The 16344-nt window shown below is 42.4% G+C and overlaps 1 protein-coding gene across 1 annotated transcript; it reads left to right on the top strand.

Moving 5' to 3' along the window:
- The first annotated feature begins 854 nt into the window (after nucleotides 1-854).
- On the top strand, nucleotides 855-13555 carry FGF6 (fibroblast growth factor 6). Its single transcript, XM_048515287.1, has 3 exons — nucleotides 855-1388; nucleotides 3001-3104; nucleotides 10504-13555. The coding sequence occupies exons 1-3, from the start codon at nucleotides 1049-1051 to the stop codon at nucleotides 10678-10680; spliced, it is 621 nt and encodes a 206-aa protein (XP_048371244.1). The 5' UTR covers nucleotides 855-1048; the 3' UTR covers nucleotides 10681-13555.
- The last annotated feature ends 2789 nt before the right edge of the window (nucleotides 13556-16344 follow it).

Here is a 16344-nt window from a genome sequence, read left to right as displayed (position 1 = left end):
CCGCCCCCAGAACTGGCCCTGGCATGTAGGGCTAGTTCTCTGTTCAAGAGACCAAGGTGAACTCCTGAGGCACTGTTTTGCTAACCCTCATCTTCTCCCCCTTCCCCACTTTAGTTTCTGGCACAACAACATCTTCACAAGTGTGGTGAGTTTGGGAGCAAAACAAGAATTTTTCCATCGACCCGTGAGGTAACCTCGTGCCTTGGAGGAAAATAATAGGTTGCATTCTAGAGGGGAGTGTTCTGCCAAAGCCTCCATGATGACTCCTCACAAAAGGGAGGATGTAGTTAAAAGAGCCCTTTGCCAACTTTTGAGACTAGGGAGGACATGAAATATTCCATGGTTCTGCCACTTCTGCCCTTGCTATGGAGGGTGAAAGTAAAGAGCTCGTCCATTGCCTGTGTCTTGCCTTTCAAAGTACAGTCAGTGGCTTCCTTGCCCTTCAATTCCTTCTTGACTGAAATATGGCCCCTGTTCAAATTTCGTTGCCGAGGAGTGGCGCCCAACCCGAAGCGAAGTGAAGCTGGCAAAGTTTTCATTGCCTGCTGGTGAGGGCGGCACCCGTTTTTACACCTTCTTCTGGAAATAGAGCACAACCCAACTCCCCGAGCCCCTTTGCATTAAACAGTCACACCCATCATCCAATGGAACTTCACCCTTGGATTAGAACACATGTCAGATCTCAGAAGGCCAGGGAGGGGCATGGACTAGAGTTACATCCCTGGCGAGTTTACCTTGGGTAGACCATTGATGTCAGAGTGATGCTGCAGGGAGGGACAGCTTTTGAAATATAAAGATAGGTCAATCAAAGGCGAGTGGGCTGCCCACCGGAGAGCAGGAGGCATTCAAAACATGGTCCTCAGCAGCTCCAGCCCTGTCGCTCTGCCTCCCTTCCTGTCCCAACTGCTCTTGGGCTTCAGTTTCATGTCCAAAATCTTCCTCTGCTTTCCAAAAATAAGCCACTGCTGCCATGCTGAAGGGAGAAAAACAAGAAGGGCGGTATTTTTAGGGCCATTAATTCTGACCACGTGCCCGGGAGGTGAACCTGATGGCCATCGCGCAAAGACGACTCATCACTATGTCCTGCGAAGCGAGCGTCCACTTGACGTTCCCCGCTTTTGTTCTCCTGGGCTTCCTAGCTGAGATTGTCTCCTCGTACCCGGTGGCGAGCAGAACAAATGGCACCCTGCTGGAGAGAGGATGGGAATCCCTCTTGTCCAGGTCCCTTGCTGGAATGTCAGGAGAGAGATCTGAAGTCAACTGGGAGACTGAGTATTTGCTGGGAATCAAGCGGCAGCGGAAGCTTTACTGCAATGTGGGCATTGGGTTTCACCTCCAGATATTTCCAGATGGAAGGATAAGTGGCGTTCATGCTGAAAACCAATACAGTGAGTTGCATAACAATATGAAACGGAGTGATTGATGTCATGTAATTACTCTGGTCTCTAGTAATTACCCTTCCTAGAACCCAAAGGCTTCTGGCTTGGTATTATTAGTAGAAGATACATCTGTTGGCTTTTAAAATTCTCTAAGATCAGTCGGTACCCGAAACCTCCAGGCTGAAACGTGTCCTAAATACTTGGACAAAATTAGATACCAGCTTATTTTTACTTGGTTTGACTTGACAACCTCAAAAAGGCGAAGAGGTTGCAATATTTCTTTCCCTCTCCCCCTTGCAGGTGCAGTAGCTTACGCTACATTTCAGCTGATGTGTTTATGATATTGAATCCCTGTATGCAAAATGCTTTACTACGATGAGACATATTGTGAAGACATCAGGATCTGTTGATTTTAATGCATGGTAACAAAAGGCTTTAAAGAAAATTATCAGCTTCTGTAACAGAACTGTGATTATTTTACACAGTAAGAGAGAGACTCGTGTGATTGTTACAATTGAATGTTTTCCAGATTGTGGGTTTATCCTGAAGTTTAATTTGTCTTAAATGCATTGCAGTCAGCTCTGAGTTTGCTAAGCATGCAAAGACGTTCCTAGGAGGGGCGTGTTGTACTAGATTCAAGTTATGACCTTATGACAGTGTTCTGCAGAGATAGTATGCTGACACAGAAAGCACAGACACAAATGACCGTAGAAAGTTGGGAAGCATTTTTCCAATAAAGAGCAGCAAAGTCTGTCTGGGCAACACATTGGCAAAAGAAAGGCCGGTGAAAGGTCTGGGAATGTTGATTCCAAAGCAAAGATCAGGGTGGTATAATATCCATGCAATAAATATTTAACAGAGAACGGAATGCAAAAAAGAAATATCTTAAGCAGGCCTTGCTTTCTATAGAAATAACTTTATTTATGCTGGTGTTGAAATGCTCCGACAATAAAAGCCCTTTTCACATTTTGAATTTGTAAGTTACTTCATGCTTTCTACTAGAAGAAGAAGAAAAATTGGATTTATATCCCCCTTTCTCTCCTATAGGAGACTCAAAGGGGCTTACAAACTACTTTCCCTTCCCCCCTCACAACTAACACCCTGTGAGGCAGGTGGGGCTGAGAGAGCTCAGAAGAACTGTGACTAGCCCAAAGTCACCCAGCTAGCGTGTGTGGGAGTGTACAGGCTAATCTGAATTCCCCAGATAAGCCTCCACAGCTCAGGCAGCAGAGCGGGGAATCAAACCCGGTTCCTCCAGATTAGAGTACACCTGCTCTTAACCACTACGCCACTGCTGCTCAGAAACAACATTTCTGGTGCTAAAATGTCTGTGGGGCATAGAGAGAGTAAACCTTGTGTGGAGTGTACACATAATCAATTAAATGCAACCACTTAATTGGCTAAAAGGCCAATAATTGGTTAATAGTCCTACTATTGACATTTATCTTTTCTAATTTTTATAGCCAGTTCCGAATTATTTTTTTGAAATCAGAAATGCATAAAATTTGTACTGCTAAATTCTATCATGTTTTTTATAAGGAGTTCTACCTTATTGTTAGGAATTGGGGACAGGGCGTTTATAAAATAGATGATACTCCGACATATTTTTCTTCTTCTTTAGGTATCTTGGAAATCTCAACAGTAGAACGAGGTGTGGTTAGTCTGTTTGGTGTGAGAAGCACCCTTTTTGTCGCAATGAACCAGAGAGGAAGATTATACGGCACTGTGAGTATGGTAAAGGTTTGTCCTTAGACAACGGTTCATGAAATTTATGAAATCTGGGTACTTCTTATCTGTAAAAACTGCATTTGCAGCCTAGACTGTGATTCTATTATGAGAATCTCAGCCTAGACTGAGATTCTGTTCTGTTCGAGATGAGTTGATTCCAGTTCCTTTGTTGTGAATAAGAGATGTGCAGTGTAAAGTTGTTCATTTAAAGTAGAATCACTTGAGGCTGGTTCGCACATGTATGCACAACAGCAGATCCCTGTGCAATAGATTACTATACAACTGACTCAGAGCCATACTACATATTTTGGTGGCCATGGATCCAACCCATAGTTGTCAGTGCCATTTTAGAGGGAAATTTAGCTATTTAAAAATTGCCACAAGGCCTGGGCTGCATTAGCACCAGACAGACTTGTCCCATCCTCCCCCACTCCATACATCTTTTCAAGTGCCAAAACAGCCGGGGAGGGCCCTGTAACATCACCTGAAAAGGCAGGGGGTGGACAAGGCAGTGCCAAAACAGCCGGGGGGGGGGGCTGTAACATCACCTGAAAAGGCAGGGGGTGGACAACATTGCCTGGTGCTGCTGCAGCGCACAATTTTTAAACAGCCAAAATTTCCTCAAAAATGATGCTGGCAACCAGAGGTTGTACCTGTGACAGCAGTAACATGTAAATTGGCACTGAGAGCTGAATGTGTGAACTGACTCCATTGAAACTCAGTCCAAACAGCTGCAGAGTTGGTTTTGCATGCTCGAAAGATACATCCATTCCTGTGTACACAATCCAGTTCAAAGTAAACACTTCTTAAGCATAATCACAGAACCGTGGAACATGTTTAACTGTCCCACCGAAGTCAATCAGACTATTGTTTATTAAACTGTTAGTTATTTTACCTTACTTACCTGAAAAGATTACTAGTTTTTCCAACAAAAGAGGGGCCATTTAAACGGTGCATACAAATATGTACAGCAATTTTTAAAAACTGTTTATTTATTCTTAACTCTATTTAACATATTTATATACTTGCCTTTCTCACAGGGACCCCATATTTTTGTGTGTGTAATCTTTTTTATGGGGATCATCTTACTGATAGATATCAACGGCCATCCATGAATCTCAGCCTAGATTTTAAAAACAAGACAAAAAAACCTCACTCTGAACCACAATAGCAAATCTGAAATGAAATTAAACCAGATGTACTAAATTCAATTGATACATAGCTACTTAAGTGGCAGGAGTAACTTTTAATGATTGATTTAATTTCAAAGAGCTGAGATTGAATGGTGAACACCTCCTATTTTTAAAAGCTAGTTTACATTTGGTGTTTGATTGTAATAATATATAATGGAAAATATTCTCAGAAAAGTAACTGAGATTTTTAACAATTTATTACTTACAATTTTAAAAGTTAGATGAACACTAGATTATATGTTTAATAGCCGGGGAAAGCAATGGCAAACTACCCCACAAAAACGGCTTGCCTATAAAATCACTGCTCGCAGTGGTATCCCAGGGTCGGATACAACTGAAGGGGAAACTTTACTTTTTAGATTATACGTTTAATTAGCAAATAATCTTTATTAGGGACACTAATCATTTCTAGAATTCTTTTGAAAATACAAAATTGATAACAATCCTGTGATAATGAATTGGGCTGAGAGAATGGGCCTTCCCTCACAGAAGACCAGATTCCATAATAAAATGTTAAATTTGCTACTTTTATTTCATTATTAGTTTATTTATAGTCCACCTTTCTTACTGGGATTCAAGGCGGATTATAAGAATGATAAGAAATATTCATTTAATCAGCGAGCAAATTACAAAGTATGATTAAAAAAACTTGAGTCTAGCAGCAAAGATTCTTAGTGAAACAGAACGATGCATATTACAGGTATGAAGAAAAGATTATTCAGTCAATCACTGGGAAAAGTACTGAATGTAATAAAACAATTCAGCCTAACAGTGAAGATTCTTAATAATAGAAAACATTGCAGTGGGGCTCGAACTGAAGAACGGGGAAAAATAGCACAAGCAAACAAAAGACTGTCCAATTAAACATTCAGTGTAGGTAAATGTTATCTCTAATGTGATGGAATTGTACTGTAAATCTAGCAGTATCACACCTACATGTTAAAAGGGTCTTTGATTTCCAGTTGGAGAAACTGTAGAGGCCTCTGGGAAACTCACCCAGAGCAGGAAGCTAGCCAAAAGGGAGCTTCAAAGACTTTGGGGGACCACATGGCAGGGAGGGAAGTTTTCTTGGACAGTAAAGGACAAAGACCAGGGTCATTCTATCATGGGCTAAGCTAAGAGGAGCACCTCTTGGCAAGAGGTCCCAACAGAACTGTAAGAATGTATTCAGCTGAGCAATCTCTGTAACTGCATTTACATTTTATTACAGCACAATTCCATCACATCTTATATAAAACAATTAGATCGAGCAGTGGAGATTCTTAATGAAACAAAATTGTGCAATTGGGATGGGACTGTCATCTAACCAGCAGCAAAGAAGTCAATGTAGAGAAAGTATTTCTCTAACAAAATCACCTGAGCTGATCCATTATCCATAGTGATTAGGGCTAGCGTACTAGATATCAATTATAACTGATCCATTATCCCACAGCTTTGCTCCTTCTACAAGCACGCCTTCCTGAACAATTCTGTTGCATCCCTTCTGCAAAATTGCAGAAGTGTGGAAGGCTTAGGTAGGCCACTCAATAATGTGAGAGCCGCCGCATGAAATGCACATGAATAATTGGATGCCAATTAGATCTGTTTGCAGGGTAGCACCTTCAGAAAGTTTTGCTCAGATAAGCACAGCTGTTGGGGTGGAACGTAGCAGGAAAGGTGGTCCTGCAGGTATGCAGGTCCACTGCTATTAGGGCTTCTTTCCTGGGAGGAAGCTCGAATGAATAACATCAGATGCGTAGCGGCAATGGGAACATCCAGGGTGGTTTGTCCCTGGCGCCGCCATTGCCGTCATATGTCGGGGCCAGAATGGAAGGGGGCACGCGGGCATCTCATTCCTTGGGCACAGTTCCCCCTCCCTTCATCACTGAATAACATAGAATTTACTTCTGAGCAGCCAAGTTTGAGGTTGCTCCTAAAGCATCTAGCCGTGGAGGCATTTCACCTAACCCTAAAGAGAGATGTCATGCTACCATGTTATACAATATATCACTCTCTCTCCTCTCTTGTCCCTCTCACACACGCACACTCTAAATCTTAACTTTTGAATAATAAAAAGTTAATTCATTCAGCTCTTCCAGCCATCGTTGCCTGCCTGGTGTAAGAAGTAATTTATCTTCTCCCCCAACCCTGTATCTAGAATTGTCAAAATAAGCCTGGCAACCAATGAGAAGGTTGGAACTGGGGCCATGATACCAGTGATTTACCAAAGTAGAAGTGATAAAGGGTATCTAAGAATCATCAAAGGGTAGCTCTAGGAATTGATGCAATTATTCAGAATCTCATTCCTAACACTTGCTAAATATTGTAGTAAAATATCTACAAGTGCACTGTGTCATGATGCTGAGCCACTTGGAGCCACAAGGAAAGGCAGGGTAAAGATAATTTAATAAAATAATAATAAAAAATCCATTTTCCAGCTGCTTTATTTTTAACTTTTTAAATAACTATATGTATTTCTTCTTCCTTCATAGAATTTTCTAGCAGATTTTGCATTTAAAGTTAGGACATGTAATCTTCCACATTGGCTGCAGTAGCACTTGAGTCAGATTGCTATAATAATTCTGAAACATGTACGATATCTATTTTGAATTCGTCTTGAAATTCATTTGCTAACTGCTTGTCAGGAGTATCTTTGTTTTCAAAGTGTTTTTGTTTTGTTTTGGATAGCTCATCTTTTGATAGGCTAGATACGTGCCTAAGGTGAAATTATTGCATTAAATGTTTTATTATCCGATACATCTCATTGGATTGAACGTTCTTGGGATGATCTTTTTCCAAAACGAGTTAGCTCATCAATTTATTTTATTTTGCTTTTCTCTTGTTTTCTGCTTCTGTAAGTGAGCTGCAATAGATATAAAATGTCCTTTAATAAAAGTTTGCTAGTTTCCAAATAATGGCTTAGCTGTGTCTCATTCTTGATCATTTGTTTCTAAGAAAAATGGTAATTGTGTACATTTTTTTTCCGAAGTATTGGGCTGGATCTTTCATTCTCATCAACTTTCTTCCATTCTACAGCTCCCATCTTACATGGCATTTGTACATTCAGATCTCATGAACCTCAGCACAGTCTTTTAGGGTGGTCAAAGACGTACCGTCCTTTATTTTAACCAGCAGGAAAGCTAGTGGAATACAATCATTGCTCTGGCAAGGGTTGATGATCTCATACCAATGAGTTTTAACTATAACCATGATCTGCATTTGATATTGATTTCAGTCTTGGTTTCTAAAATTCTCCCCTAAAGTGGGCATGTCCCAATCAAGCATAAAACAGGGAGATTACATGTGAGGAATGCAAAATCCTTCCCCACCACATACCTACATCCATTTCCTTACAGTCTGTCCCCAATGTTCCTTTTTCTTCAACGGTGCTATGACAAAGGAAATGAGCTTAGCTGGGAGGAAAAGTCTTAGCTGGAGGTGCTGCAGGGAAGGAAGAGTGTGTGTTGGGACTCTCCTCTTTGCTTTGCTTTCATCCAACAAAAACTCTATGGTACATTGACCCTGAACTGTGAATAGTTGTAACTAATTACTTATTATCTAATAGACAAAAGAAGTGAAAAAAATTGCAACTGCTAGAGTTCCTTTTGGATCCCTGTCCACAAGTGACAGGTTCATAAGAATATGTATTAGAATGACCTTACAAATATGGTACACCTCTTGAGATTAGCATACAAAAGACACTCCAAAAGAATATGTGCAATTGTAGTGATCTTGCCTCAGGAACAAGGGCAAATTCCTTCTGAATAAGGTAAACGTATGAACCTTCCTCTCATAATGGGACATTTAGTCTGGCCAGAATGCATGCTCTTAAAAGGTTTCGGGGAGTCAACAGATAAGTATAGGAGGAAAGATTTCGGAGGGGGGGGGGTACCAAAAAAATTGGGATGAACAGGTGTGGTGTGTTCCAAAAGCAGAGTTTCAGCGATCAATTAATTTTACACAATTCCTCACCAAAGGGTCATGAAGGTCCAAGTCCTCAATACTGTCCAGGTTAACACCAATAGCCAAGAGTTTTTCAATCTTAAACCATATGAACTCATAAGGTTCCCCTTTTCAGGACTGCCAGATAGGCCCTACTGTTCAAATACGACTTGATGAACAATCTAAATGCTTGTAACCAAGCCTTTCCCTTAAGGACAAGTTGGCCCAGTTCTGAACAAAGAGCTACATCCGCTATGCAATGAAGAATGTTTAATAATTTCCACAAAACAAATAGAAGATGATCAATATTTTCATTAACTGAAATTATCTTTCTGGCTGTTCCATACAGAATAATTTTAATTTGGACAACCTTGAAGTTAAAAACTTAAAGAGCAGCTGAGTTGCTTCTTGGATTGGACTCATTAACCCCTCTTCACACATACACGCACTCTTTTTGTACATGATGAGGAATGGCATGGGTACTAGATCATTTAGCTCGGCACTCACAGCTAAATCTCTGCCCAAGGAACCGAGGCATTCACAGCACTACTAGTGCTTGGCTTTCTCCAAGCACGTCAGACCAAATACCGTGCTTCACTCCACCACCACCATCCCCATTTTGTTTCCTGGTATGCCAACATCTTCCCAGGTAGACGTCATATTTTTTTCCCCAAAACCTGGACCCAAAAAGTTTGCTCACCTTGAGCCTAGAACAACCTGAAACAGAACATACCCAAGAATGGAGGGTCTTTGCTTGCCTTCGGTCCGTGCGTTCTGAAAGAGTTTTGAAAAGAGTAGTGACAATTTGTGGAAAGGTTTCACACAACCCAATTTGAGACTTATAGAAATTGTTCATAGAGACTGATAGAAATTGTTCATAAATGGTACAGAGAATGAAACGACTGGCCAAATATTTATTAATTCTGTGGGATAAAAACAGGGGGATAAAAAGAAATGAACTGCCTTGTCAGTATCGCTGTCATCGTTTCCTGTCTCCTCCTTAGGTCGTCTGAGGGGGGAAAAGTTTCTGGTTATTTTTAGTATTAAAGTGTCCTTAAGTTTATCTTTAGCCTATTACTCCATAAGTAGAGCTTTTGATGAATTTGTGTAAGAGAGAAAGGTCAATATCCAGAGCTGGGAAGGTGAGAGCAGAAGCCAAATATCCATTGCCTGAGACTGGCATCACTTCCTCCCTCCCCTCTGCACAAAAATGCATACACAAAGGAAATCAGTTCACCTTGTAAAAACATCCGTATGATGTCATCAATCAATGCATGATCATGGGTTGGATCAAGCCAACTTTTCTGCTGAATCTCAACCAATTCTTCTCTTTATTTTGGACTCAGTTCCATATTATAGGCCCGTGGTGGCAAACCTTTGGCACTCCAGATGTTATGGACTACAATTCCCATCAGTCCCTGCCAATTGCTCTATTCCATATGTCCATGTAGATCCCATGCTCATAGCCTTTTTGGTGGTCAGAGGATTGAAATTGAATCCCTTTTTCACAAGCAGAAGGGCTGGTTGGATCCAAACCTTTGTGTGTGTGTACGTTTGTGAGTGCATGCGTGCACGCCTTCAGGTACCTGAATTGTCCGATTTGCTGGTCAGCCTAAAAGCTAAACGCAACAAATGTTAGCAATTTGATAACTGGTTGAATCAATCAGAAATGTCTCACCAACATTTGACTGTGCTGGAGCTATTCTGGTGATCTCTGCAACACAGTACCTCCGCCTCTCCTTCTTATCTACCCAACCCTGATGAGAAGATCTGCCATTGTCTCTCCGGAGAGATTCATCCGTCCCCTTCTGTTTCTATCTTCTGCCAGCGACTGGAGACTTTTTCGTTTTATTTAGTGTTCTCTCAGTGATCCCTCCTTCCTGCCCAATATTTTCATTGTTTCCTCGTCTTTATATCTATTTTAGCTCTGGTTTTAATGGTTCAACGATATATCTGTGTGTGGGGGCGGGGGAGGTGTTAGTTCCAATGGTTTGTAAATGTTTTACTATGCATGTTTTAATCTGTTAACTGCCTCGGTGGCCTTTGTAAGTGCAAGAAGGCGAAATATACATTTTGTAATATCAAAAGGAAATTATTACTCCTTCTCGGGCATCTGGGACAACAGGAATGTAGATCCCAAGAGCCCCAAAAACTGACTGCCTGAGGGAAAACCTTAATGTAATGGTATTTTTTTCCTCAGAAGATGATGGAGTGACCATGACTCTGACCAAGTGCAGTTACATGTCGCAGTCTCATTATCTTTCTGTCTCCTCCCTCTTTAGGCAACTTTCCAAGAGGAATGCAAATTCAGAGAAACTCTCCTCCCCAATAACTACAATGCCTACGAGTCGTTTGCCTATAGAGGCTCATACATAGCCCTCAGCAAATATGGGAAAGTGAAGCGCGGATCCAAAGTCTCTCCTGCTCAGACAGTCACACACTTTTTACCCAGACTGTGAAAATGAGAGTAAGGAGCGTTAAAGTACTGTTTCATTTTGCACATGTGAATACTCTTCCGGGTAAGGTATTGATCTTCACACTTCCGTGAATATATGTATATCTGAATGAAATTATTTGAACTGGATCTGTTACACAGAGACACGGTCAGGTGCCACTTCGCTACCTGCCCTGCAATGCTTTCAAGATAAGCCATATTTTGCAAGACACTGGAAAAAAATATTGATCAGGGCTTCCCATGAGAACACTTGTGTATCGCAACATGGGTGCTTGTTGTAATTGGTGCTATTTCAGTGAGACTCAGCCACAGAGCCGTAGTGAGGGGGAACTACGCCTCCGGCACATGTGTGCCCTACACCCCTGCCACGCCCCCATCTGCCCCACCACAGAACGCCCCCAGAACGCCCCGCATTGCCCTGCACCCAGTGCAAGATACATACCCCCACCCATCCCCTGGGCACTATACCACTGCTCAGGCAGAACCACAGATGTCTGAGACTTTTTTTTATTGTATTATTTGCCAGCCACCTTAACAACAGTCTTTTAGTGGCTTTTATTATATTGTTATCCTTAATAGCAGTTTTCAAATGGTGTTCTTGTGGTCCCTAAGGTGCTTTGGACACATATCAGAGGTCGGTAACAGTGGACAATCTTGCTGAACAACAGTTTGCTCACCATTACTGATAACTTTTTGCAAAGTATGGCCCAAGTGGTACATGGTAGTCTGAGGGTTCTTTTACATATTATAGACTCCTCATGTTTGTTGACTGATGACTCAAGAATAGTGCTGCCAACACCAGGTTAAGTAATCCCTGGAGTTTCAGGAGTGGAACCTGGGGGAGGGCAAGGTTTAGGGAGAGGAGGGACCTCAGAGGGTATAACGCCACAGAGCCCACCCCCAAAGCTGCCCATTGTTCCAGAAGAACTGATCTCTATAGCCTGGAGATCCACTATAATCCTGGAAGATCTCCAGGTCCTACCTGGAAGTGGGCAACCCTGATTTTGAAGCAGAAGTGTGATGTTCCCAGTCTCCTACAAGCGTTTTTCTCCTTGTACCTGGGGCACACAGGAAGAAGCAGCTGCACTCTTATCTTCTGTGCTGTTTTCTCCTCCTTAAAATGCCCCATGAACCACAAGCTTCATCTGTGAACTCATATTACTTATGCGGCTACATGCCAGTTGCAATGGAGCCAACAGCAATTCCATGGGTTATGTTGAGGAGGAAAAAATAGTGGAGATGGAAAAGTTCAGATAGTTTCAGAAATTCTCCTAGCCTAGCTCTCCCTAGTCTTCCTTCTCTTCTCCTGGCCAGGCCTAGCTTCCTTGTTCCTCAACAGTTAGTCCAATATTGCTCCATCCTTGCAAACAGTCTTCTCCTTATTGGTGAGCCCACAAATCTGGTTCCTCCTTTTGTTTTCATATGACTCTGATGTCACATGACTTCGTGTAATATGTCTGCAACTCAGTTGGGTCCCAGGTCTGGAAAGGTTGAAAACCACTGATGTAGGAAAGCACTAAAAACCGCAGCCTAACATACTAAGTTTGCCAGCTTGGAGAACAACCTTGTTATATCACTTTTGGTTATACCTGCAAGCAACATCATGTTGCTCTAGGAATTTACCCATCTCTATGGTTTTTACCATAAAGAGCAATTCTGGCAATTCCTGGAGAAACTTGATGTCACTTCTGGGTTTTCCCTGAGAATGATGTCATGGCGTTCATGATATGCCTTCCATGTCCCTGCCCCACGCTCTCAGCAGTTGCTAGTCATGGCCTGGCAACCATGTACAATAAACCAGAATTTTACTCTGCAGTATGTAATTGATAAAACATGTGATACTAATTTGAGTGGTCAAACTGCCTTTCAGCCACTTTCTACCATTTTCCACATTGCTTATCTGCCAAGGAATCTTTGCATGTTGCAGAGTACTTGGGAGTGTACTTTAAGGTGCCCTCTCAGTTTACACTGTTGATGACTCCTTACTAACCTATGTGAACTGAGAAATTCCCCTGCAATGCATCCAAAACACCCCTGAAACTGTGTGTTCCAAAGTTCGTCATTTTAAGGCCTGATACACACAATTTTGAAAAACAAATTCCAGGATGAAATGATGTTTTAAAGTCATTGGGTGATTAGAGCACGTCACTTCCAAATGCTAGTTTAAAAAAACAAGTCCATTGCAGGCTCTTGGCTACCCTCTGCTTCCCACCTCAGGCTCCCACCTCAGAAATTCTCTCCAAGAATACATATAAAGAACACTTAACTTCACTCATCTGTTTATATAACCTTTCCTCAGAATACCAGTCATGCCACATTCTCCCTGCCTTTAAAGATTATTTTAAGAGACCCTGTCAATAGATACTATAGATATCTGTGAGCAGAAGTCTTGAGATGCTTGCAGGAGGGGTGGGGGTTCTCCTAAATTTGAAACTCCATGTGGAATGATGTCAGAGCACAGGCATTTTCATTGCTAGGTTGCAGCTGAACTATATGTCCAAGGCAATGATATATGATATTCCACGTTTTTACCGTAATTCTTCTGGCCCTCATGCAGCAACTGCAGGTCTCTCAAATACACACCATTTTTAAAATATGCTTGTTAATATGGAAGGTGGCAAGGTATAGCCCCATCTCAACAGGCCTCGGAAAGCTAAACAGGGTCAGTGCCAGGTTTGCCAGCTCTAGGTTGTGGCTGGAGATCTCCTGCTATTACATCAGTTCTACAGGTGACACAGATCAGTTCACCTGGAGATAATGTCCTCTTTGGAAGTCAGATTCCATGGCACTGTGCCCCATTGAAATCTGTCCCCTCTCCAAACCTCACCCTCTTCAGACTCTACTTCCCTCCCCACCCCACCCCCCAAAAAAATCTTCAGCTATTTCCCAACCTGAAGTTGGCAGCCCTAGTTAGTACTTGGAAAGGAATCCACCAAGGAAGACTCTTCTGAAGAAGGCAATGGCAAACCACCTCTGCCTTTTCACTTGCCTTGAAAAGCCCTTGCTGGGTTTGCCATAAGTCGGCTGCGACTTGACAGCCCTTTACACACACCTGTCTGCAGTTAATTCAGGGGAAAAGGGTATTTATTTCAGCCTCCCAACAATACTGTTGGGTTGGCAAGCCAAAACTGGCAACTGGCAGGAGGTTGGGGACATTGCGGGATGTGCATGTTGGTTGCATTGCTATGTCACTTCCTGGGAAAACCCGGAAGTGATGTAGGGTAGCTTACTGAGATTCCTCGAGCTACCCCCTGCCTCTTCTGGTTGTGCCAAGAAGTGACATAGTGATACAGTTGACATCACTGTTTTTATTTTTCCTCCCACTGCTGCCTGAAACAGTGGTAGGTAACTATGGCTGCTGATGGGAGACCTCCTGCCACGATATTAATCTGGCAGCCTTACCTGTGAGGTACATTATGAGGGCCAAAACAGGCATGATGCTAGAAGATCTGGGAACAATTTTTCTCTGCATTTTAAGGGCACTAGCAGCCATGCAAAGCCTCAAGCCATATTAGGGTTGCCAACCTGCAGATGGGACCTGAATAGCTGCTGGAATTCAGATAGCAGAGGTGAATTCCCCATTGAGAAAATGGCTGATTTGGAGGGTGATCTCTATGGCAGTGATCTGGGAGAGCTCCCTCACATCACCTGATTCAAGTGTTGCCTATTTATCAGATTAATGTTTTGCAATAACAATTGTTTCACCTTCAGCATCAAACTAGGGCATGGGCGTTTTCCGCACGGTCCAAATATCCTTGGATAGGGCAGTGACTTATCCCGGTTTGTGCAAGATTTCTGCACGGTTCCTGGTCCGAATTCAGGGGTGCTCCCTTATCCCAGGGTTTTAAAAAATCACCAAATTTGCGGTTCTTTTCATGTATCCCGCCTGATCCTGCTGCCATGCAAATACCGTGGGAGCTGGGCTGGTTGATTTTTCCCGCCTCGCCACCTGCTCTCCCCGCCCCAGCAGCCCACCTCTCTGGCCTCCCCTTCTGACGTCACGTTCTTTTCTCCCGCCGACCGTTGCAGCCCGCCCTTCCCAACAAGCCCCCCCCCCCAGCACATTTCCCGCTCATGGCAGCAGCTGGCCAACAAACTTCAGCCAATCAGAACGTGGGACAGCAGAAATGTTTGTGCATGCCCAGAAACGTTTGTGGTGTACATCCAAAAGAATGCAAAAGAAATGTGAGTATTTCATCCCGGTCTTCACTCGATTCCTTCATGGAAATGCGCAGCTGTGCTAAGGGAGCAGCCGGGATAACACTGACCCGGAACTTGCGATCCCGGTTGTACCCCAGTGTAATTACGCCGTGCGGAAAATGCCACAATTGACTTGGTATGTATTATTTTCCACTTCCTTTCAGATGCTATGAGAATGCAGAACATGGTACAGATTGGGAGCCAAACATCTGAGAAAGTCAAATTTTCTCTTACACCTTTAGAAATAATTCCTGATAGTGCTCTTGTGTAGCCCAGGAGAGTTCCTTCTGGCCACAATCTGACATAGTACTGAATGTGACTTTTACAACAAGTGATCACTCTTAAAACAATTCTGGATACCTTTCATTAGCCACACCTGTTGTGTGGAGCAATTTCTTGGTTTGAACCCCATTATCATTAAAGTAGAAGCTTGGTAGAGGGTGGCTATAGCACTTTGAAACCTGGAGCAGAACGAGTAGGACAGAATTTTGATGTGATAAGGGGGCTACATTGAAGTACAATATCTTTTTGAATATTCTCATTAAAAAAAACCTCTGAAAATCAGAGAACAACATATGATGCTTCAGCTGTACCCATTTTCACTCTCTTTTGCAGTATGTGTTGCAAAACATTAAAATACCCCAAACAGGGAAAAGTTTGAAAGCAAACGTTGTGCAGTGGTTGCATAGAAGGGAAGGGGATAGAATAGGGAAGTGTTCAAAACTCCAGGCTTTGAGGAAAGGTTTGCAAAGTTGAAGTGTATGTTCAGCGTGTGTAGAAGCGTAATGGAACACAACCTCTCTTGCAAACAGATACTCAGCTGACAGAAGTTGATGAAGTGGCCAGATCTTTGGCAGATATAGCAGCTGAACATCTGCTCGGCTCTCCTCTCTGTACAAAAAAATAATAATCGAGGGACGTGACTCACAATGTTTTGAACTCTTACCCAGTTTCATTGATCTGTTTAAACCTCAATTCTATGTAGGTGCATTCTTGCCAAAGTTAACCTCAGTTACATCAGTGTAAGCCAGAACAACTGTAAAAGACACACCAAATTAAAGTCAGAATGGATTCATTGTAATTTTAATATCATTCCGACAGTTTCAACAATTTGATGACATGTTGATAAAGCTCCCCTATTTGCTGTCTCAATATTTGGAAACTGGGATTTTCCCCTTCTCCAAAGTATACCTTGAATAGTTGCAGTTAATTTTGATACATAACCAGAAAAGGGGTCCCCCCCCCACAATCACACTACAGCAATCACACTGCATTTTCTTTCCTCAAAGATGACAGTATATGTAGCAAGAGGAGTTCTAATATATGTTGCCAGAATGGAAGCAAAGCTATTGCTATTATCATATCTAGTTTCACTTTCACTCTGCGACTTAACCTGAATTATTGAGAAAAGCAATTCAATCAGATCACAAGGACCTTCAGTCAACAATGCTTTGTGGCCAAAATTACA

The sequence above is a fragment of the Sphaerodactylus townsendi genome, linkage group LG14, assembly GCF_021028975.2.
Source record: "Sphaerodactylus townsendi isolate TG3544 linkage group LG14, MPM_Stown_v2.3, whole genome shotgun sequence".
In the NCBI taxonomy this organism is placed as follows: Eukaryota; Metazoa; Chordata; class Lepidosauria; order Squamata; family Sphaerodactylidae; genus Sphaerodactylus; species Sphaerodactylus townsendi.
The sequence above is the reverse complement of the archived record's forward strand: the minus strand, read 5'-3'. Positions and strand labels throughout refer to the sequence as shown.